Raw genomic sequence first — 24,302 nt, 5'->3', positions numbered from 1 at the left:
CATAACCAATTCTACAACCCTTTAGATCACATAACATCAACAGATACGAAGAAAATAAATTGGAAACAGAAAACACTACATGGAAAGCACCCGTATCATCTAACACAGCCACACATCGATCAAGACGCATCCAACACATAGCTAAGAAAAGGCAATATATTCAGTTAGACGGAAGGATTCATTATTGCAATACAGGATCAAACAATAAACACCAAATATTACAGCAAGCATATTATCAACGAGCACAATACCACAACAGATAAATGCAGACTTTGCAAACAACAAATAGAAACAGTAGATCACATCACAAGCGGATGTACAATACTAGCAAATACAGAATACCCCAGAAGACATGACAATGTAGCAAAAATAACACATCAACAACTTGCCATACAACATAAACTAATAAAACAACACGTTCCCACATACAAGTATGCACCACAAAATGTACTGGAGAATGATGAATACAAATTATACTGGAACAGAACTATTATAACAGATAAAACAACACCACATAGCAATAAAAAGAAGAAATTAACACAACTAATCGAAATATCCATACCCAACACAACAAATATACAGAAGAAAACAGGAGAAAAAATTGAAAAATACATCCAACTGGCTGAGGAAGTCAAGGACATGTGGCATCAGGATAAAGTTGACATCATACCAATTATACTATCAACTACAGGAGTCATACCACATAATATCCACCAGTACATCAACGCAATACAGCTACATCCAAACGTATATATACAACTACAGAAATCTGTGATTATTGATACAAGTTCAATTACCCGAAATTTCCTAAATGCACTGTAACATATACCGTACAGTTAAAAGGAAGTCACGCTTGATAAAGGTCCGCGTCGCTTTCTATTTTTGACCAGACATAACGTCTGAGAAGAGAAAGAAATAATAATAATAATAAAATAATAATAATAATAATCTTAGATTACTACTTTCATTTTCGTGCAGCGTCCAGAATGTCCTCGTCGCTTGTAATCTCTGAAATCGGCTCCTCGTTGCCGACGGATTAGGTCTGAAGAACAATCTTGCCGTGCAGAACATCATGTGCAGACTAGATATATGTCGCTGCATTCTTCACCTGTTGCATTTTCTTCAGTGGGACTTCCCGGCAAATCTTAATACTGATCAGATTGATGCTTTGCCTTACCAGCCCTACTGAATACTCAGCAGTCTTCAAATTTGTATATTTCAAGAACATTTCCACTTCATCGTCTGAATGTAGTATTCAAGTGAGAGTTTCACGGCGATAAGGAGCCTTAAATGCATATATGGTGTCCTAATCCACCCGCTTGAATTATTAAACAAAAACAAATCTATTATCTTAACACCACGTTACATCCAAAACTGGCGTGTATCGGGCTTTTGATGCAGTTTGAAGTCACATTTTTTTCTGTCGACCGATTGTAATCGAAGCGGTCCATTTTGTCACTTCAGTCTGTGCAAGCAAGATTGCTCACAATGCTATGAGGAGTAGAACGCGTCATATTACGAAAATTTTCTCTAAACCTACCATTACTGCAACATAGGACAGCTGTCATAACCGGCTCGTTATGCTCGGTGATGTATGAACTCAAGTTATTACAGCCTCATTTGAAGTCACTCTTCTAGTCCAGTACTTCGGTTTCTACTTAAAAACAAAATCGGCTCTATTTCACATGTATTTAGTCTGTTGTTTTCCAGGTCGGCTTTTTGCTTTTCTTGTGAAGAGCACAATGTATCGTTGTATTCAAATAAAGGTCTGTATTCATGCTCACCCCCTCTTATAGTTCTTTGGTTGTTAATTAGGCCCTGTAGATACACCAAATTGCCGCTTTGTATCCAAGTATTCGGCAGTACAGTGAAATCGAGAGCAGAACGAGGGAAACTCAAATGAATTTTTTGTCCAGATAGAGAAATGTGATTAAATTTCAGATGAACAGAGAAAGTTACTTTTCAGTTCTGTCGGATGCAGCCTGCAGAAAAAGCTGTGCATATTCACTTATAAAGCAGGCAGTTCCACCAAAACGCTGAATATAATTTAGTGATTTCGAAGAGCGAAAATCCTCTTGCTTTTCAAATTAATAACATCCTTATAGGTGTTATTCCCATTGTTTCAATATTTTTGGCTAGTCCATTACATTTCTCTCGTTCAGAGGTCTCCTGTAGGAAAGACCGAAAGTGTAGTATTATGATGCGAAGCGTCATTCGATTCTTCTGTGGCAATTTGTGAACGGTTATTTCCAATTTGTACTGCTGACAGAAGTTTTTTTAAAGGAGGAAGTCACCTCGATTTGAGAGTATCTGCCGTGACTATATAGAACGTACACTTAATCGGGCAATATTTTACGTTAATGAATGACCACAATAGTGATTCACCAACATAGCTGCTGTATAGATACAATACGTGGTAATACTGCAGTATGACTTGGCAGCATTGCTGATGGGGCAGGCTGTTACAGGTAGTTGCCGAGGTGTTGTCAATGTAGTCCACCAAGGGTTAAGTAGGAACTCTTGGGGTAGCCACTCCATGTCTATGTCTGAACCGATCTGTAAATGCTTCACTCTCACTCTCAGCCTTCTTCTATTCTCCTACGTCGACGGAGATGTGGTGCCAATTTACGTAATCTGAACGGCGAAGAGAATGTTATTTCGGATCAGTCTGAAATGTGTTCTGTGTGTGTAGAGGTACTCGCTTTTTTTTATGTTTGCGAGAATGTGGAAGTGGACAGACGAAAGAACCATGCAGTTCATAAATACACTCCTGGAAATTGAAATAAGAACACCGTGAATTCATTGTCCCAGGAAGGGGAAACTTTATTGACACATTCCTGGGGTCAGATACATCACATGATCACACTGACAGAACCACAGGCACATAGACACAGGCAACAGAGCATGCACAATGTCGGCACTAGTACAGTGTATATCCACCTTTCGCAGCAATGCAGGCTGCTATTCTCCCATGGAGACGATCGTAGAGATGCTGGATGTAGTCCTGTGGAACGGCTTGCCATGCCATTTCCACCTGGCGCCTCAGTTGGACCAGCGTTCGTGCTGGACGTGCAGACCGCCTGAGACGACGCTTCATCCAGTCCCAAACATACTCAATGGGGGACAGATCCGGAGATCTTGCTGGCCAGGGTAGTTGACTTACACCTTCTAGAGCACGTTGGGTGGCACGGGATACATGCGGACGTGCATTGTCCTGTTGGAACAGCAAGTTCCCTTGCCGGTCTAGGAATGGTAGAACGATGGGTTCGATGACGGTTTGGATGTACCGTGCACTATTCAGTGTCCCCTCGACGATCACCAGTGGTGTACGGCCAGTGTAGGAGATCGCTCCCCACACCATGATGCCGGGTGTTGGCCCTGTGTGCCTCGGTCGTATGCAGTCCTGATTGTGGCGCTCACCTGCACGGCGCCAAACACGCATACGACCATCATTGGCACCAAGGCAGAAGCGACTCTCATCGCTGAAGACGACACGTCTCCATTCGTCCCTCCATTCACGCCTGTCGCGACACCACTGGAGGCGGGCTGCACGATGTTGGGGCGTGAGCGGAAGACGGCCTAACGGTGTGCGGGACCGTAGCCCAGCTTCATGGAGACGGTTGCGAATGGTCCTCGCCGATACCCCAGGAGCAACAGTGTCCCTAATTTGCTGGGAAGTGGCGGTGCGGTCCCCTACGGCACTGCGTAGGATCCTACGGTCTTGGCGTGCATCCGTGCATCGCTGCGGTCCGGTCCCAGGTCGACGGGCACGTGCACCTTCCGCCGACCACTGGCGACAACATCGATGTACTGTGGAGACCTCACGCCCCACGTGTTGAGCAATTCGGCGGTACGTCCACCCGGCCTCCCGCATGCCCACTATACGCCCTCGCTCAAAGTCCGTCAACTGCACATACCGTTCAAGTCCACGCAGTCGCGGCATGCTACCAGTGTTAAAGGCTGCTATGGAGCTCCGTATGCCACGGCAAACTGGCCGACACTGACGGCGGCAGTGCACAAATGCTGCGCAGCTAGCGCCATTCGACGGCCAACACCGCGGTTCCTGGTGTGTCCGCTGTGCCGTGCGTGTGATCATTGCTTGTACAGCCCTCTCGCAGTGTCCGGAGCAAGTATGGTGGGTCTGACACACCGGTGTCAATGTGTTCTTTTTTCCATTTCCAGGAGTGTATAATGCATCTACGGCCAGTGCCATGGGATATATTAAGTAATACATGCAAAAACTGCAGTCTGAAAAACACGTCTCTGCGACTCTCATATTAGATTATCTGCAGTAGTGAGCCAAAAAATGTGTTCTACCTAGGACTTAAGGTCTTCTCATTTTATTTGAAGCTTCATCACTTATGTTTCCGTATAAACTTCAGGGTTCCGTACGTCAGTCGGCAATAACGGGACCTTACAGGAGCACGTTGTGGTCTTTCAGTCCGTCCGACTGTTAAGACTCTTTCCTCTCAGGAACGCGTAGAGATATCGAAATTTGTCACATACTAGGGTCTACGGTCTCTTGGCGGTGCGAATAATTTAAGCTTCTGATACTCGCATACTCACTCGTCAAGACCTATAGAAGAATTATCTATATTCATGTCGGGTCTGGTAGTCCAGCAGTAAAGCGCCTACTTCCGAGAGGTCGTGGGATCGAACTTAGGTCGAACCACGGCTTTTTTGGTCTGCCTTTTAACGTAACCTTTAACTCTCAACGACGTGATGAGTCGCCAGAAACATATGCTTCGGATTCCACGTTAAACTGTAGGTTCCCTTCCCCATTTGGATAACTAGGGTGTGGTAGGGACAAGCAAGTGGTCGAACCTTCGTCCAATAGACTTGCACCAAACCATTGAGCCAAACTAAATTACTATTACTATTAACATCATCATTACTACTATTATTACTATCTATATAAATAAGTTTGTACGGAACTCTCAAAGCGTGAGGGCTACTCGCACTTATGTGGGTTTTTTTTCTTTTCTTTTTTTCACTTTCCGTGCCGCATAACACTGGTCGTAATATATCAAATTTATGAAATTGCTAGTTCTCTCATTATACTGATGAGCAAGAATAAAATATTAACATAAACATTCTAGTGTCATTTCAGACTACCTTAATGAATTTCTTGAGTCGTCGTATCAAAGCGTTGCAGCCGTCTGGTGTCAAGAGGTAAATAGGTGAGAAGTGTTCTTTAAACATGCATATCGACATTCTGTATGCATGACCAGTAGCCAAAAACCGAATGATGATCGCCAATCTGGTTGTGACTGTATTGGTTTTACAAGTTGTCGAACCGGCTGTTCCAGTACCATATACAAACCATATTTCGGCATTCTGGTAAAATGTCTGTGACCATCGCAGTTCACCAGTTAAAAAAAAAAAATTCAAAACCTGTTCATAAAAATAAAAGAATTCACTAAACGTAATTTCTCTTTTCCTTGCTAAAATTATTGCTTGTGGAATGCAGAACCTAGGAGGCACATTAATTACCAGTAATTCATTTTCGCACATTTTACGGCACATGCAAACACTTCTGTATTGCCGCCAGCAGTTGCCAGGCGGTAGTGATTGGCATTGTTGCGTAACAGTTGGCGGCAATTCGCGTGGCTGGCATTGTTGCCTGGGAGTATTTCCGGCTTATATTGTCGCCATTACGTAATTGTTATGGCCTGTGTAAACGTACCTTTACGTATGTGGTAGATAACTCTAGCAGATCATTGAAACGATCACAACTTCATTTGGCTGAGGCATGTTGTATCCCAGCAGCGTCTATGACGAAGAAAATGGCGTTTGACACAAGTGGACTGCGATACTAGTATAGACTTTCTCCATCCCTGTCCACGTTATATGCTACTGTGAGATGTCATTACTGTGCAGGAAATACGTACATTTAATACGTGAGTAGTAGGTTCGTATATGCTCATATGACTCAATGCATACCAATGTATTGTGTGTAAAATGTAATGCATGTTTTCGGCGTAACTGAGGTAAACACTGTACGCACATAATGCTTTACATATTCTGACAGTGGCTGTTATGTGCGCATGTCGTATCTAATGGATGCGGGTTTGTCTGTTCTAGACGGGCCTTAGGATGTGGAGAGTGCTCCAAGTACGTACTGTTGTCTTTCATTTGTTGCCTGCTGCTGTTGTTGTTGATGTTTTTGCTGTTCATGCGAACTTCCTTCTCGATGCACGATAAATTATTGTAGAATGAGCTTCACGCTGCGAGAGCGACTAGCGCCCATCAAGTAGTTCAACGCCTGTAATTGTGCATGTGTTTATATTTAAGCAGTTCATCTGGCCTTCCTTGCATGTGTGTGTCAGGCAGAAGCGTTGGCAAGAATGTCTTTTTAGTTTCATTTGTGCATCTGACGCAATTTTCTCCAAAACCATTAGAGTTTAGGTTAAAACCATAAGCACGTAGTCAGTTTCAGGAATCCCTTAGCTTATATCCGTTATACGCCGTTACTATAATACGTAGCTTTACTTCAGATGTGATTTGTTGGTGTGCGGCTGAGCGTTTTTGTTCCTTAGAGTTTGCAATCGCTGTCACTTATTAGCTTACATAATCGAAGTAACGTATCATTTTCACTTCTGTGTTGTTGTATTTATTGTTTGTGTGTGGTAACAAGGACGAAATATTTTCAGAATAAGAAACTCGAAGGAGATGTAAACGATGTACAAATAATGGCCGAGTCAAGAGGAACTTGCGACACTCGCAGTCGGCTTTGGCCAGTGATGTAATGAATCTCTACCTACTGTGATGTCACTTCAGAAATTTATTTATTTATTTAACCCGATCAGATCAGGGCCTTCAGGCTGTCTCTTACATCAAACTATGGTTTTACACAAAGTTGAATGCATCATTGTTAACTAAGAAGTGACCATTTTAATATGACAAACAGTAATAAAATGTCATTAATTAGAAATTACATGGATGTATGTAGCTTTGGGAACTGAAAATTTGTTTGGAGAGAAGGATGTTAATTTTTAATTAGGTAACGAGAACGTACATGATAGAGGAAGACGTTATTGTTACTTCAGTAGATACACCATGAATTCTTAGTAGATCAATAGTTACTTACTAAGTACTGCACGGGTGAGTTCTTTCCTGTCTTGTCAAATTATATAGCCTGCGTTGATGTATGTTGTTAGGATCCGACGCCGTACTTGTCCAAATTTATTCAGTTCGCTTACTGTTGCTGGTTTGTCCAAGCAAAATGTTGTACATCTGCATTAGTATTATTAACAGCGAGGTGTAGACAGCTGTAAGACTTTGAGAAAAAGTTCCGTCTTACTAATCGGAAAAGTCATGGGGCTCGACGTCTGTATCTGAATCGTAGGGATACGTTCAATTGTTTCTCACTCAGGGGAAATTGGTGTCCTCGCATTTAAACTCCCGCAAAATTCCTTCCAGTTATTTCTTACTTTTAGTGTTTTTTTACGTGACCTATGTTGAAAGTAATTAACTGTCTGCTATAGCTTGTCATCAGTATAATTTCAGTACGTTCCTGCGGTTCTCCATCGTGTATTTACAAATTTCGTCCTAGCACTCTCCTCCAACGAACGGTTTATTCTTAGGAATGGACTTCTTCGCTACTTATTCGGTATTTTTTCTGAAAGCGATGTTACCCGTCTTTGAGTTTTCTCTAACTTTGAATCTGTTTATTAGGGATGGTGTTGTTCTATATTGGTTCCAGCCTGCCTTGCCTGCGTGCCGGTGGTATCTGTTACATACAGGGTGGACACTAATAAAACCGACAAGCTGCAGGGGCAGATTCCTGACTGGAGCTGGAGGAAGAAACATCGTATGAATATGTGTCCGGAAGTGCATAGTTCCCACGGTAGATCGCGCTGACGAATGGAAGTTTCTCTGACCACCCGCCTTATTATCCTTGGGTGTTGTAGGCTTTGTGATTGACGCACCATACTGTAAGCAGCAGAATGGTCCGGTATTCGTATCGGGATTCAGACGGTCGAGAGGCAGCACGGCTATACCAAAAAAAAGTAGCGTCACAGACGCCAACCACATATCACAACATTTCAAGCCCTCTTGGGCGTTTGTGTGAACAGACAAACGCGCAGGGAGGCTGCGGACTGTGCGTACAACAGATTTGGAGGACCGGGTTGTGCAGGATATTGAGACAAATCCTACAGCAAGCTCCAAATCTGTTTACGCACTGTCCGCCGCCTCCCTGCACGTTCGTCTGTTAACACAAACGCCCAAGAGGGCTTGAAATGTTGTGATATGTGGTTGTTGTCTGTGACTGTACCTGTTTGGTATAGTCGTGCTGCCCCTCGACCGTTTCCATCTGCTTGGCCGCACGCAAACGCCATCTCAGCTTGTTCCCAGCATGAATACCGTACCATTCTGCTGCTTACAGTACGCCGCGTCTATCACAACCTGCAACACCCAAAGAACACGCGGCACGTGGTCGGAGGAACTTCCATTCGTCAGCGCCATCTACCGTGGCAACGAGTCATTTCCGGACACGTGTTCATAGGACCTTTCTTCCTCCATTTCCAGTCAGAACTCCGTCGGTGCATTTTGTCGGTTTTATTAACGTCCACTCTGTGTAACTGATCTGTCAGAACTTTTTGGTAGATATCTGAGCGTGACTAGTAAATTGTCCAAGCCTAGTGAATAGTTTGCCAACTTCCATACGTGCTAAGGCCTTTGGCAGTGACAGAAGATTGCAAACAGATGGGTAATCACAGACTGCTGTGGCAACGTCCTACTTGGATAGTGGCTTGGCTTGACGAGTCCCTGTCTTCATTCCTCAGAAAAACACTCGTGGTGAAGCAGTGACAGAAAATATGTTATTGTGGACCATAGGAGGTCAAACATAAGTTACATCATTTTGACTGTGACGCTACAGTGTTCAGCAGATCGTGACGTGATACGCATGATGAATCTTCGATGGTATTGCCAGTATCATGCTCAAGACGCAATTTTTCGTGGTTGGCGTCATTGATCTCCATGAAGAAATCATAAGACTTTGTTTCATTTGCGGTCCAGTTGCGTTTGTAGGTAAAATGAAGTACTGATATAGTCCTTCGGTTTGTTCAGTCTGAACAGCTGCATCTTTTATTTTACCTGTACCAAGACTACTTAGGTTTTCCATAGGTCAGCTGGTTTGCGTCTGTTGTCGGTTAATGTACGAGTATAGCCATGCCTGAGCTTTACCGATTGTGTTCCGTTTCTGCTTGTAAGCAGTATGGGCTTCAGGGATTGGGCGTAGTTCGCATGCCCTCTGTGCCGCGCCTCTGAAATTCTTGAGCTGTTTTTTCAGTCAGTTAGCCAAGATGCGAGGTTCCTCGAATCTTTTCCGTTATTTAGGGAGGGGTAGTTGTCAGTTAACGTAAGTTTGTTAGTTCTTGTGCATTTTGAATCACATTTGTGTGTAGCTCTATTTGTTGTCTTACGTTCTATTGTTTCAAGAGAAACTATATTGTTTGTCTTTGCCATGTATCAGATTCGTAGTATTGTCCCTTCTGTTTCGACAATAATTTATATAATTTGCATGGTTCTCGACGCATCTCAGTGAAAAAATTAAAAAAATAAATAAATGAGCTATTAAAGCTGTCTCTTTGTCAATTACGACAGTTCATGAAGGTATAAGTTTCTGTGAGAAGATACCTACAGCTAAATTAAATCTATCCGTGGCTTGTATCTTCTACTGCCTCTCAAAGATTGCGAACGTGCCCTTATTGCTTGCTTTACCGTTGACATTTTATGTCAGAACGCAGGAATTAACAAAATGAGAATCAAAAGCTTTTTTGTGCGAGTTTGGTAATTTATTCGCGTTCGCAAGATAAGCGTTTCTAATCACTGTGGTACACTGGAATGTGTTAACACATTTACGTAGTGAATAGCTAATCGCTAAACAGAAAAAATGTAATGTTCTCTCCATGAAATAGAGTTGTGGCTGGTGGCCGATCCGAAAATCAACCTCCTCTGCTTAGGGCCTTATGTTGTGCGCTTTAGTTGCGGCTAACGGGACGGATTTAATATAACTGTTAACACGAGTAACTTCGGTTGAGTTTGACTGATATCGTTTTAATTTCTCTGTATGTGACATTGATTTTCCGCAACGTAGCACAAGGAACAGAATGACGTTGCTTCTACGTAATTTGTTCAGTGTAAAGGAGAATACTTAGTGTTCTGGCGTCGATAGCTGACATTGCATTGCATTGCAAGTCCTCTCACTTAGTGTTGAACAAGTATGGTTACAGCAGGAAAACGCCTGTGTGTGATAACAGGAGCACTTTTCTTCACCACAGGAGACTTCTCTCAAGCTCTGCGTCACGGCTTAACCGCGGTGTTCGCTCAATGCGGAAAGCGTGTTGCGCTTGCAGACGGGTTGGCCGCTTATCCAGTCGGTGTCACGTAGAGCTCTGAAGCGGGAAACCGGCGAAAAGGACATAATCTCCAGACTGTATGAAAAGAAAAACCTCATTACGTAAATAACGCTTTCATGGATAAAGCAAAAACCGGTGCAACGAGACACAACGGCAAGAGGTGAAAAGCAAGTGGAGAAATGGTAACTTTAGGTTCTACAGCGTGCTTAGAAAAGAAAGAAAAGATTTCGGTTGTTTATTACAGACAAACAATGAAAGGTAGAAGCACGTTGCGCATGTCACTGGATAGAGGATGGTTCAAAGTTTTATTTTCGCACAAAAGCTATACTGTGAACTCAACATCAGCACCATGTGTCGCTAAGTAAACGTCGAAACGATAGTCAATTTCATTCCACATATGAGTCAGCAGGTCCCTGTTTATTGAATCGACAACTCAGTTTCTCAGCTCTTGAAGACTGCCGCGCGGGATTAGCCGAGCGGTCCTGGGCGCTGCAATCATGGACTGTGCGGCTGGTCCCGGCGGAGGTTCGAGACCTCCCTCGGGCATGGGTGTGTGTGTTTGTCCTTAGGATAATTTAGGTTAAGTAGTGTGTAAGCTTAGGGACTGATGACCTTAGCAGTTAAGTCCCATAAGATTTCACACACATTTTCATTTTGAAGAGTGACTGCCGTAGATGGGACAAAGACTCTTTTGAGTACCCTTACAGAAAAATTGCAAAGTGTATAGTAATCTAGGAGACCAAAAGCAGTGAACAAGATATTGTTGCTTACCTCTTCCAGTCCAACGTAAACGCCGCACCTCAAGGTGAATGTGATGCTGGGCGCAGTCATCCATAAAAATGAAATAATTAGGACCTTCGTGAATTTCAGGACACACTGTTTCGCAGCGTGTCGAGGTATGACATTCGTGTCACAGTGCTTTCTCTTGTAATGTAGTCGCTGTGTTGCTACAACCAACCAACAGCGCAACTGTGTCAAAACGTTGAACCTTCCTCTATCCAGTGACATGTGCAATATGTTTCTATTTCATATACTTTGTCTGTAATAAACAGCTGAAATCTGTTCTTTCTTTTTGAATCACCCGGCATAATTTAATCCAAATACCTTGCGTCGCGTATCTTTCAGTTCCTTACATAATAATGGAAAATCGAAGTATTGTACCACAGTAAAGAAACTATCCACGCTTTCTTCCTTCAGCAGGTTCTTGATATAATTCGCAATTCAGGTATTCTATAAACTTATTCAGCTTGAGCACGTGGAATGGTGACGAGCGTGGCAGCCTTGTTCAACCTCTGCAAGGGTGATTTAATTTATTCACCATTCTTCGTTTCTCGAGTGCTGTCATGATTGTGTGGTACTTTGCGTTGGGCATGTGTAAAATATGCTGTTATTTGCAGTTGAAAAGAAAAATGTTCCAATACAACGACAGAAAAATGTAACTTTAGTTTGCTCCAAAAATCATATGCAATGCACAACGTAATCTCAAAGCCAGTAACATTGACGTATACGCCGTAACCTTAAGTGTGTCCGCGAAAGCACAAGATGATTTGCATTATAGCATGCAACACCAAGATTACATGTGTTATCTTCGCGTTTCGTCGCGAGGTTCCAAAAACTGTCTGTGATAACCCATCTTGGTTATGTATTTATGGTAGTAGTTCAGTTATTTGTATGATGTTGACGCTATCCTCCTGAAACGTAGTGTTGGGAATGAGATGATTCAGAGGTAAAGCATGAACGTTCCTTTCACCACTGCTCTTTCTCGTAAGTTTATGCCCGTGCGCCAATATTGGCCTATAAATAGGACGGTTAAAGTAGCATTCCAAAGAAAAATACCCAACACCGACATCTAATTCACATTTCCTCGTCCTACGACGCCACATTAACAACACACTGTCCTGTTCAGCTTTTAAGCGCGAATAAAAATGGAAGAACTGATGGTAAGTTAATTGTTAAAATACCTGTTTGAATGGATTATTTTGCTAAGGCACAGACCCTTTTCGGATTCCAGCACGAACCTCGCTGCATAAATTTAATGCGTTACACGAATGTCTAAAGACAAAAACGAAGTGTATAACTATTACACTTCTCAATTGGAAATTAATGCATGCTGATAATAGCATTGCAATTTAGTAAGCCTTCTTAGTCGGACAACTGTCGTCCATACGTACCGCGCAGCTGCTTTGCAATTAATGAGGTTCTAACAATACCGCATAATAGCAGGCAGATCTAAATAAAGTGCTCGTATTGTCGGGCGTATCAGTGTAATATGCTCAGAAATGAGTAAACACAGTACATTAGAATGTAGAACGACACTAGACAGATAGCTAAAAACCTTTTTAGTCTCGCAGCTGTGACTCAGCGAACAAGAGAAGCTGTCATATAGGTACCACTCACGTACTATTGATGTTGCCTCGTAGGTCATACGTGTGCTGAAACAAAGGTAGAATGGAATCTCAGCTATTAAAATAAAAGGTTATTTCCGATTATGTAATACAGAGCTGGATAGTTCTCAATGCTACAAGGTCCGCAGCTGCGATGACTTTCTTGAAAGATTTCTTGAAGCCTTCAGCTGCCATTCTCTTTATTTCCTGTACGATTGTACAATTTCGGCGTTAGGCCATTTTCAAGTATTTTATATACGATTTTTTAGTACTCCTAAAATAGCGTGAACACCTCGAATTATTTTATGAGCATAACATTATCTCATAGGAGCAACGACGTATGTGACATAATCTGCTACTTAAAAATCGTCCATAAAATACTTGTAAATGGCCTAAGGCCGGCATTGTACAATCGTAAATAAAGAGAATGCCAGCTGAAGGCTTCAAGAAATCTTTAAAAAAAGGGCTAGATACTTTAAGTATCAGCAGATTTACGACAACACAAGCAGATCGTTATTTGTTACAAATTTTAAGTGGAATCGAGAATTTTCACTTCGTTATATAAATAAATATAGTGACGCATATAAAATTACTCACCAGATTTATAGAAATACTTCAGCGATTTAACAGTCCTCTTGCACTTTGGATGCACTTCCATTCCTCCGGCCTCACAAGCGGCATTCATATAAAATAATTGGGGGGGGGGGGGGGGGGGCTGCAGATGAACACGGGATCCGAACTATGATACAGATGTGCCTGTGTGCCTCTCCGAATTGCGGAAAGCATTTCCAGAGGTGAAATAATTTTATTAATGCAAAAAGAGAAGACATAAAAGCATCCAGTGTTGTATTTCATTCCTTATCTGTCGTATAAAACGAAAGGAGTTTCGTTATGGTTGGATATTAATTAGAGAGCTCGTTCTCTTAGCAAGAGTCGCCAATGTTCTCTAGGTCCTGTTGTCATGACGTTGAATTCTAAAATAAATGCGAAACTACATAAATGTCATTAAAACCAAAAAGCAATAAAACCTTACTGGCATGAAGGTCAGCAGAAAACTCAGAAATCTGAGCGAGGAAAAAACATTAGAAAGACAAAGGCTGTCGTCTGTTTTTATTTTAAACATCATATTGTTGCGTAAGAAGACTGAAATATTACAGTAGGCGGGATGTTTTGAAATTCGAAGAGGCATACAGTAATAAATCGATAGTGCGCAGAATCGATTTGAAAGCTTCCTGGTAAAATTTGAGAATGAAACATTATATGCCCCCCCCCTCCCTTCCCCCTTACCACCTAACACTGAACTCATATTATTCCCGTCAAGTGACAACAGAACCCGGAAAAACGATCGTTCATCTTATGTCAGTTACATGTTCGTATCGTTATTTATAGCTGATTGGCATACAACAAGTATGAAATCATAGATCCACGAGTTAAGCTGAGAGGATCTGAAGGAAAAGATAACCGAATTTTCCACATTTCCGCACGCCTCTTTGCATTCACCATAGGGCACTGGCCTCCGCGCGTAATCCACCGCCTGCTGCTGCACAGTTACGGACAGAGAAAAAAGTGCACAGCCCACGGGCTGTTACTAGCGATGCTGTCAGCGGTGAGTCGGTCTTCATTAGACCCAGCAGCTTGTGCAAGTCGTTAGGATCCCGATTAGCTCCCCTCACGGCTGCCACCTGTCGCATGTCTCTCGATCCTGCTAACAAAGAGGGAGGCAGACCACGTGGAAGAGTCGCCATGGGAAAGCTACCCAGTGATCCCTCACTTTGCTTCAAAATATGTCAGTTCCTTGCCTTTTACATAGACTTAAGGAGCCGGTCGTATGAAATACAAGAGTTCATTTAATTCTTTCATTAAAACGAAACATTATTGCCCTTATTGAATTATCGCGTTGTTCTGGTCTTCAGTCCGAAGAAGGGTTTTTTGCAGCTATCCACAAGCTACTCTATCGTGTGTAAACCTCTTCATCGCTGCATAACTATTGCAACCTGCATCTGTTTGGACCTGCTTTCTGTATTCATGTCTAAATCTGCTTCTATTGTTTTTAGCCCCACATTTCCGTTCATTACCAAATGACGGTTCCTTGATGCCTCAGAGTGTGTTCTATCAACAGATCCTTTATTTTAATCACACTTATTTTCTCCCCATTTAGATTCGGCACAACCTCACTAGTTACTCAAACTACCAATCTAATCCTCAGCATTATTCTGTATCGCAACATTTCAAAAGCTTCTGTTTTTGTCTGGCCTGCTTATTGTCCACATTTCACTTTCACACAGGGCTACACTCCAGAAAATACCTTCAGATAAAGACTTTCTGACACTTAAATTTATATCAGACGGTAATAAATTCCTCTTTCTCAAAAAATTCTTCTCTTGCTATAATCATTCTACATTTTATATCCCCTCTACTTCGGCTATCGTCATTTATTTTATTGTCCAAATAGCAAAACTCATTGACTACTGTTAGTGGCTAATTTTCTAAACAGATTGCCTCAGCAACACCTCGTGCAATTGCACTACATTCCATTATCCTTGTTTAACTTGTCTTGTTGTTTATCTTATATCCACCTTTCAAGTAACTGCCCATTCCGTTCGAATGCTGTTCGTAGTTCGTCTCCACTTCTGTCAGACTTACAATGTCATGGGCAAACCTGAAATGTTTTATTTCTTCTCTCTGCACTTTAATTCCCTTTCCTTTTTTCTCTCCTTGGTTTCCTTCACTTCTTGGTCACTGTACAGTATGAATAACATAGATAATAGGCTACAACCCAGGCTCACTCGCTACTCAACCACCGCTTCCCTTTCGTGCCCTTCAACTCTTCTTACTGCAGTCGGGTTTTTGTACAAAGTCGTAGATACTTTCGCTCCCTGAATTTTATCTCTGCTACCTTCAAAATTTCAGAGTATCTAGACCAGTCACCAGCGTCAGAAGTACCCTTTAAATCCACAAATGCTGCAAACGTAGGTTTGTCTTTCTTCTCTCGATCTTCAAACTATGTACGTCGTATGCTGAGCGTGGTACCGTAGACTTTAAATTTTAGCGAACATGAGGTATCTTTCGTGATGGTTTACAAACTACAACCAAAATGCTACTTTTTGTGGCGGTCTGCAGTCGTTGCACTTCAGACGAAAAAATAGACTTGAGAGTTCATTGTCATTTCATATCTATGGGACAGAGCACAGCGTAAATACTTGAAAAGTTTGGAAGGGTGTGGCTGTTTCTCTAGTTTAATCGTTCGCATCGTCAGTTTCTGTGGTATCCACTCTCTTATTAGTATCAGCTCCTGACGCGTCAGATTTGCACCTACAACTCTAAAACACGGAAATGTCCTAGCTTTTATTTATGTTCATTCCTTTTTGCGAAAATGGCACAGTTTGGCACTTTCTGTGTCGCTGATAAATGTCAAAACGACTAAGAATGGGTTTTTTTAATTTTTTTAAAAAGTAACTTACTTGTCAGATTTCGTCAGAAGAGTAGCTTTGGAGTTGTGTTAAATGTTCACGATGCTCTCGTCACGTTAATTCTCTTTAAACCTCAAAGATTTTGACAATACTCAGTATCGTGGATACTGACATAATCAACCGGCCGTCAAAAAGAACAGAATGACACAGGCGTAAATGATTCAGTAAGTGCCCACTGCGACCATTACATTGGTGTCAATGATTTTTTTTCCCATCAAAATGTATTATACAATACACAATACAATCTGTAAGTACACGGACGAGAACCATCCACGCGCCGATATAAATCATGTAACTTTTGTGTTCAGACAAAACGGTTCTCAGTCGCATTAAATATAGTTAATTCTCTCCGGAAAACGCAAGCTCCAGTAATCTTCACAAGAAGATCAGAACAGGACGTTCCTTCGGTTATGTTGATCAGCGTCATGTAAAACTCCATTAATCTCAAACAGACAGAGGCTTATAAAGGTATTCCACTTTAGAAAATCAGATATTCCGCCCTGTGAAGGACAGTCATGGCATCAGAGTCCGGGGCGTTTACAATATTCCGTATGGATGTGGCAGCAGTTACGTGGGACAGTCTATTCGAGCAATTTCCCAAGTACTGTATTGAACATAAGCGACTCAAAAAGAAATGTAGGGAAATGTGTTGTTACCGATTAAGCACAAGGTCTTTGAACACACACGCTTGTCAGAGGGGCTGTGGAAATAAAAATGTGTAACACACACTTCGAAAGAGAGATGACGTAAAAATCACTCAATATGTGCGACAGGGTGTTTCTTCTTATTCACATTTTCGACATACATTTTGAGAACGCCAGTAAAAATTAGAAATCGGGTAGTTATCTAATAGAAGAAAGTGAATACGACAACCACTTAGCAGCACGTAGGCTAAATCAGATATGTAGCGAATGTTGTTGTTGTTGTTGTTGTTGTTGTTGTGGTGGTCTTCAGTCCTGAGACTGGTTTGATGCAGCTCTCCATGCTAATCTATCCTGTGCAAGTTTCTTCATCTCCCAGTACCTACTGCCACCTACATCCTTCTGAATCTGCTTAGTGTATTCATCTCTCGGTCTCCTCCTACGATTTTTACCCTCCACGCTGCCCTCCAGTGCTAAATTTGTGATCCCTTGATGCCTCAGGACATGTCCTACCAACCGATCCCTTCTTCTAGTCAAGTTGTGCCACAAACTCCTCTTCTCCCCAATCCTATTCAATACATCCTCATTAGTTACGTGATCTACCCACCTAATCTTCAACATTCTTCTGTAGCACCATATTTCGAAAGATTCTATTCTCTTCTTGTCCAAACTATTTATTGTCCATGTTTCACTTCCATACATGGCTACACTCCATACAAATACTTTCAGAAACGACTTCCTGAAACTTAAATCTGTACTCGATGTTTACAAATTTCTTTTCTTCAGAAACGCTTTCCTTGCCATTGCCAGTCTAAATTTTATATCCCCTCTACTTCGACCATCATCAGTTATTTTGCTCCCCAAATAGCAAAACTCCTTTACTACTTTAAGTGTCTCATTTCCTAATCTAATTCCCTCAGCATCACCCGACTTAATTCGACTACATTCCATTATCCTCGTTTTACTTTTGTTGATGTTCATCGTATATCCTCCTTTCAAGGCACTGTCCATTCCGTTCAACTGCTCTTCCAAGTCCTTTGCCGTCTCTGACAGAATTACGTCATCGGCGAATATAGTCTAAAAAATTCGTGACATAAAATGAAAGATATGGCCCTGCAATGTATATACCAATACGCCCGGAAACTCTAGTTACGAACAAAGCAACTGAAGAAATACCTCCTATTACAAACTGACAGTGAGACACAGGTTACAATTATGCTAATGATATAGATGGAAAAGCTGCACAAATTTCAAGCAATATGTGTAATAATAAAAAGAGCACTTAATCTACGAAACTCGAAAACGTATAAAAATTCAATTAGATAATACTGTGGTGGTACCGTTACTGCTATATGAAAGAGAGAGATCGACAAATAAAAAAGACACGTAACACCAAAATACAATCAACAGAGATAAAATTTTTATGAGGATAAAGGATGGGCAAGAAGAGATTTAATAGAGTGTTAAGAAGCTCGGAATGAGTTATATGTACATGAGGAAATAATACAGAGAGACATGGAAATAAAATGTGGATAGAAAGAAATATGAAACAACAACAACAAAAATACTAAACTGCAACCAGGAAGGAAGGAAGGAAGGAAGATTGGAGTTCAGCATTCCCTCAGCCGGCCGCGATGGACGTGCGGTTCTAAGCGATCCAGTCCGGAGTCGCGCTGCTGCTACGGTCGCAGGTTCGAATCCTGACTCGGGCATGGGTGTGTGTGATGTCCTTAGGTTAGTTAGGTTTAAGTAGTTCTAAGTTCTAGGGGACTGATGACCATAGCAGTTCAGTCCCATAGCACTCAGAACCATTTGAACCGTTTTGAACCAGCATCCCGTCAACAACGCTGTTATTAGAGACGAAGCACAAACTCGGATTAAAAGAGGATGAGGAAGAAAATGAGCCATGCCCTTTTCAGAGAAACAATTTTGGCATCTGCTTGGAGCAATGTACGGAAATCACGGAAAACCTGTATGTGAATGATCGGACAGGAATCTGAACCGTCGTCCTACCGAATGCGGGGTCAATGTGTGAACCACTGCACCATTTCGGTCGGTCCGAAGGAAGAAGAAGGGGGGTGAAGACGCAGTAGGAAGATGGTTAATCCCCGTTAGTAATAAGAAGACAACGACGATGACAAGAGATATGAAAGTCTAGTGTGTGTGAGAGTATTTGTTTATGGGTGCGGAAGGACATATGCAGTGTAATTACGTCACTGTCGATTGCACAGGATGCGAGCGATCTGAGAGCGTGTGAGTACATATGATTTTTTTCCTCAGTTTTCATTCACTACTCGAAACCGAGCGAGGTGGCGCAGTGGTTCGCACACTGGACTCGCATTTAGGAGGACAACGGTTCAATCCCGCGTCCGGCCATCCTGATTAAAGTTTTCCTTGATCCCCCTAAGTCGCTTCAGGCAAATGCCGGGATGGTACCTTTGAAAGGGCACGGCCGACTTCCTTCCCCATCCTTCCCTAATCCAATGAGACGGATGACCTCGCTGTTTGGTCTCTTCTCCAAACAGCCTAACCCCCACTACTCGAATTAGTATATTTGGCTATTTTAGATACGGCCAATTATAGACACACGAGTTCAACCAATACCAGGTGAACTGGTAGTGGAATAGAGTTGTTTCCAATTGTAAATGAATCGAAGTTGCCTACCTGTTCCGTTATTTACTTTACTCCCGAGAACTTCGGTCGGAACTCGGAGATTAGAGCTATTTTATTTCTAGAAACATGTAATTTATCGTGTAAGAGACAACATTAAAACTTTGTGTGTATTTCTTTTGTACATACATAAGTTACTGTAGGGAGTGCTGTAAAGGCTGTGACTGTGTAGGAATATGTACCATATTGAACATCATGATGGAGAGAAAAACGCTATGAGATGTTTCACTGTTAGCGCCATTGTAATTTTTGGTCACAGTAGGAGTATGTAACTTACACCTGCGTGTTTGTGGTACTTCTTTGACAGATAGATGCTTTAGTGGCGAAAAAAATGATGAATACAGTCGAAATCCCGAAAGGAAGGAAGGAAGGAAGGTAGGAAGATTGGGTTGAACGTCCCGTCGACTACAAGACCGTCAGAGACACAGCACAAGCTCGAATTGTGTCTTATAGAGAATTAACGTGACAAGTGCATTTAATTGAACAAATCCTTCGTGAATGGCTTAGTGTTTACATCATATTGAGATTAAGTATAGTAAAAATTGTGCATCTTGATGCTTTCGCTCGCTGCGTAAGAATTAATCTACAAAATTTCGAGAATGCAGGCGCATAAACTTTGTCTTCTTCTTGGACTTTATATCTTCCGCCTGAAATACTGGAAGAAATAATGTTTATGCGTCGGCATTCCGGGTATTTTTTGGATGAACAGTAGAATTTACTCATAGAAGAATATTCGTTGTGATGATACTGCATGACAAGCTGGTGTGGCGTTTTCGGCTTACCATACTTGGCAGACGACAGCGCCGCTTAAAGTAGTGTGTAGGCTGGCATGCAGGCTTGTGCGTGTTGCGGGTAGGCGAATGTCACGGCGCTAACTTGTGCTGTGTCGTGTTGCAGGCGCGGCTATGGGTGCAGGTGATCCACGAGCTGCGGCACGGCGTCAAGCTGAAGAAGGTGAACTATAGCCGCGGGCCAATAGAGTACGAGCTCACGCCCTACGAGATGCTCATGGAGGACATCCGCTCGCGCCGCTACAAGCTCAACAAGGTGATGGTGGACGGCGACATCCCGCACAGGGTGAAGAAGGACGCGCACGCCATCATCCTCGAGTTCATCCGCTCCAGGCCGCCGCTCAGGAAGGTATGCACTTGTCTGTTCTATCTCGGACTTCTGTTGTAGCTGCACGCCCAACTGATAACACTGTTGTTGTGATACAGTGTAAGTGGTTGTCTATGAAACCCATCTCTCTTGAATCCATTTTTGTCACTACTGCATAAAGTTGGTCCCATCCTCATAATCTTTTGGGACATTGAGAAGATTATGTACAGATGCAAAGTCTCACTAAACGGTGAACTGCAGCTGTTTCATAATCTATTGTAAATAATTTCTCATGGGTAAATGTGTCATGGGATGACTGATGGGCGCTTACAAGGTGTCGTTGTATTCGCAGTCGTCGTCTTCAGTCCCTAGACGGTTTCATGCAGCGCTTTATGCTAATCTATCTTATGAAAGCCCTTTCATTTCTGTACAACTACTGCCCCCCCCCCCTCCCAAACATTTAGCTCGGTCAGCTTTCTGTATTCGACCCTCAGCCTCCCTCTTCAGTTTTTAGCCCCCACATTTTCTTCCATAGAAAGTTCGCGGTTCTTTAACGCCTCAAGATGTGTCATATCAACACTTAAATTTGTAGAAGATATTAAAATATTTCTCTCTTTCAGACACGTTATTCTTGCTATTTCCAATCAGCATTATCAGTTTCTTTCTTGCTCAAATAGCAAAACTCTTCTAATGCCTTATATATTCTACACTATTTTTCAACATAGTCGTCAAGGCTCTCTAAATAACGGTCCTGACGTTCCATCAATCGTTCAGTTCCTCAACAATGGTAAAAATCCGCTCCTTGGTCACAGAAACAGTCGAAAACAGCTGTGTGAATGTCTCGCCTCCGCCACAGATGCTCTTTCAGCTTGCCGAAAATAAGAAAATTGGATGCTGCATACTCTGGAGACGTTTTACTTACAAGAGTCGTGTTGTCCCGCGTACTTCAACTTTGGAGTACGTTTCCGCTTAGTGCGCCGTTTCACTCGCGCACTATGAGGCACCAGTTAACCGAAGTCCACAATTCGTCTTCCTTGTTACCGTCTGTACATGCTCGTCCCATTTCAGATCGCGTTGCAGTGTTACGCCTAGATGCTTAATCGATGTGTGTCGAGCTGCCCACTATCATTGTGTTTGCAGCTCCTGGTCTAGTGTCTAGCTTTGCTGCCTCTGGATCACGGGATCCCCGGTTCGATTCCCGGCCGGGTCGGAAATTTGCTGCTCCTGGGGACTGGGTGTTTGTGTCGTCCTCATTGTCTCATCATTATCTCATCATCATTCGGACTGTGGCGAGACTCGAAATGGAAAGATTGAAACTTTTACGGACGCTGATGACAACGATGTTGAGCGCCCCGCAAACAACGTAATAATAATAATAATAATAATAATAATAATAATCATCATCATCATCATCACACCACCAATGCTGTCTTCGAACATTAAGGCACTCTTTTTCCTACGCAGCTGTATTTACTTTTTTACATTTAAAGCGGGCTGCCTTTCGTCACACAAGACGTGACAGGATTACTGCTGACTCCATAGCTACAAAAGCCACCCTCTTCTGCCCACAATCACTTAAGCTCTGCTGGATGTCTACTGCCTACCCCAGAGGACCAGATCAAACGGCTTTCACATACAACTTCCACGAAAACAAATTTCGTTCTCAGAGATCATAAACAGTTATACAATAACACTGCGCACAAATAAAGGTTATACAAAGATTTAATTGTAGGATTATCACATGCGTTCAAGAAATGTTACAATATATTCCTTTTTAGAAAAAAATGCTCTGGTTCCGTTAGACTCCTAATTAATTTTATTTCTCCGTTGACTGACAGTCTTTCGTTTATTTTTTTGGATTTAGATGAACAGCAAATAACGGTGGTTAGTACACTATTTGCTGCCACGCCGTACACCCATTTAGTTATTCATGTCTAGTTGTTGCCTTCTCCCAGACCGACACGAATTACTGATCTCCTGCCTCTTTCTCCCTGTACTAAGAGGGCTGCGTATCACACATTTTGTTCTGTTGTATCATTATTGTTAACATTTAAGCTAGGTCGCTTTCTTCTATGCATCATTCGTACTCTAACGTAACACATTTCATTTTTTGCGTAAAATGTAGCTTGCAGGTAAGTTTTTCTTATAAATGCAACCTAAGCATGTCACCACATGGCATGAATGGAACGTATATTGTTTGACCAATACTTGAATATTTATACTGAAATTTCGTGCAAGATATCCTGATCAAGGATTATGGTCATTATTCAGCAACCTGACACACATTTTCTCGTAAGATGATTTTTAGGATTTTTCTTTATTGGCAAGAAATGGTTACAGATTTCTTCTCAGTCACCATCTTTCACATCATCGTGGACAAAAGCAGTGCCGTGTTTTTACGCGCTGCAGCGCTCGATCAATTAAATACTGTTCTCGAATATGCCGAACCAAATACTGCACAACAGTTACATGTTCGTGGGCCATTTTAAAAAATATAATAAAGCAAAGCTTCAACCTGCTGTTAGCAACCTTAATCACAATTAAAGCTGTTAATTTACAGAGTGTTATCAACTTATAATAGTATTTTTGTGCAGTGAAATCTTCATCTTAACCTTTGAAAGTACGGCTGTTTAACAGTTACGAAAATGGTTGACGATGTACACATGCGTTGATATATTATAGCGTCGTATTTTAAATTGGTAATTTCATATCTCATTTCATTCTAAAATTATTATTAACTTTTCCACGGGGCTTTTATGGCATTCCTTACAAATCTGTATAAATAAGTCTTAAAATAATCTGAAATTTTATATAAGAGCTACTGAACCAATGAGTGCTTGTTATTTACGAGCAACTAGTAGCAAACGTAAAATTTTGTAAGAAATGATTTAGCGCAAAATACAAATGATACAGAAATCATTTAATTGTAGCTCAGCGTGATGAATCACCTGTTGTTGGTGAATATGTGCTAATATTGGCAGATAAATAACAATACATGTATCGCTTTTTAGTGAAGTCTTTTTATCGTTTCTAGAACCTCTAGCTGTCTTTTTTTCTCTTCAACTTCTTCAGTGTTTTCAGCTATTTGAAACCTTATCGACTTATTGCAACAACGTCAGCATTACAAAACCTGAGTTGTAACACACTATACGGCCTAGAGGTAGAATTTCTAAGTGAACGCAAAGATGGTAATTTTATGTTGGAAGAACCAGAGTTTACCTAACCATCCAGATTCATCAAAATGGTTTATTCAGTTGTCAGTTCCAAAATCTCGACTCATTTTGATATAAATGCTTATAGTACGTGAGATCAGTAATAAAATATCTAGTGTGTATTCAGTATTGTTACACTATTAATGTAACTGGGAACACTGAAGAAATATAAAAAAAACGCCGTTCGATGTCAGGTGCTGCGACCACGAACTAATAAAATTTGCACGGCCAGCGTTTGCGAACAAAGTAGTATTCATAAAGCTGCATTTAGTCTTGTGAACGATAGTTTGCAAAATAGTACGATCCTACACTGAACGACACTTAGGGGAACGTGTCGTTCAGAGTACAAGTGTCAAGCGCCTAGGAGTAAAATACTTCACACAGAGTTTTGGTAGCCTGGATGAGATACGGGAGAGAGTGGGTGAGGCAGTATGTAAGAAGACACAAGCGAGACAATAAA

At 41.8% G+C, this 24,302-nt stretch overlaps 1 protein-coding gene across 3 annotated transcripts in view; it reads left to right on the top strand.

The window, feature by feature from the left end:
- LOC126480722 (protein spire) overlaps nt 1-24,302 on the top strand; it is a 797,250-nt gene that overhangs the window by 496,985 nt on the left and 275,963 nt on the right. For 2 of the 3 annotated variants that reach the window (XM_050103982.1, XM_050103984.1), the window contains exons 6-7: nt 6,085-6,114; nt 20,430-20,672. In XM_050103982.1, the coding sequence (XP_049959939.1) occupies nt 6,085-6,114; nt 20,430-20,672 (273 nt within the window). The remainder of the gene's footprint in view (nt 1-6,084; nt 6,115-20,429; nt 20,673-24,302) is intronic. The other variant, XM_050103983.1, reaches the window with a different exon arrangement.

The sequence above is a fragment of the Schistocerca serialis genome, chromosome 5, assembly GCF_023864345.2.
Source record: "Schistocerca serialis cubense isolate TAMUIC-IGC-003099 chromosome 5, iqSchSeri2.2, whole genome shotgun sequence".
Classification (NCBI taxonomy): domain Eukaryota; kingdom Metazoa; phylum Arthropoda; class Insecta; order Orthoptera; family Acrididae; genus Schistocerca; species Schistocerca serialis.
This window is presented reverse-complemented; position numbering and strand designations above follow the sequence as displayed.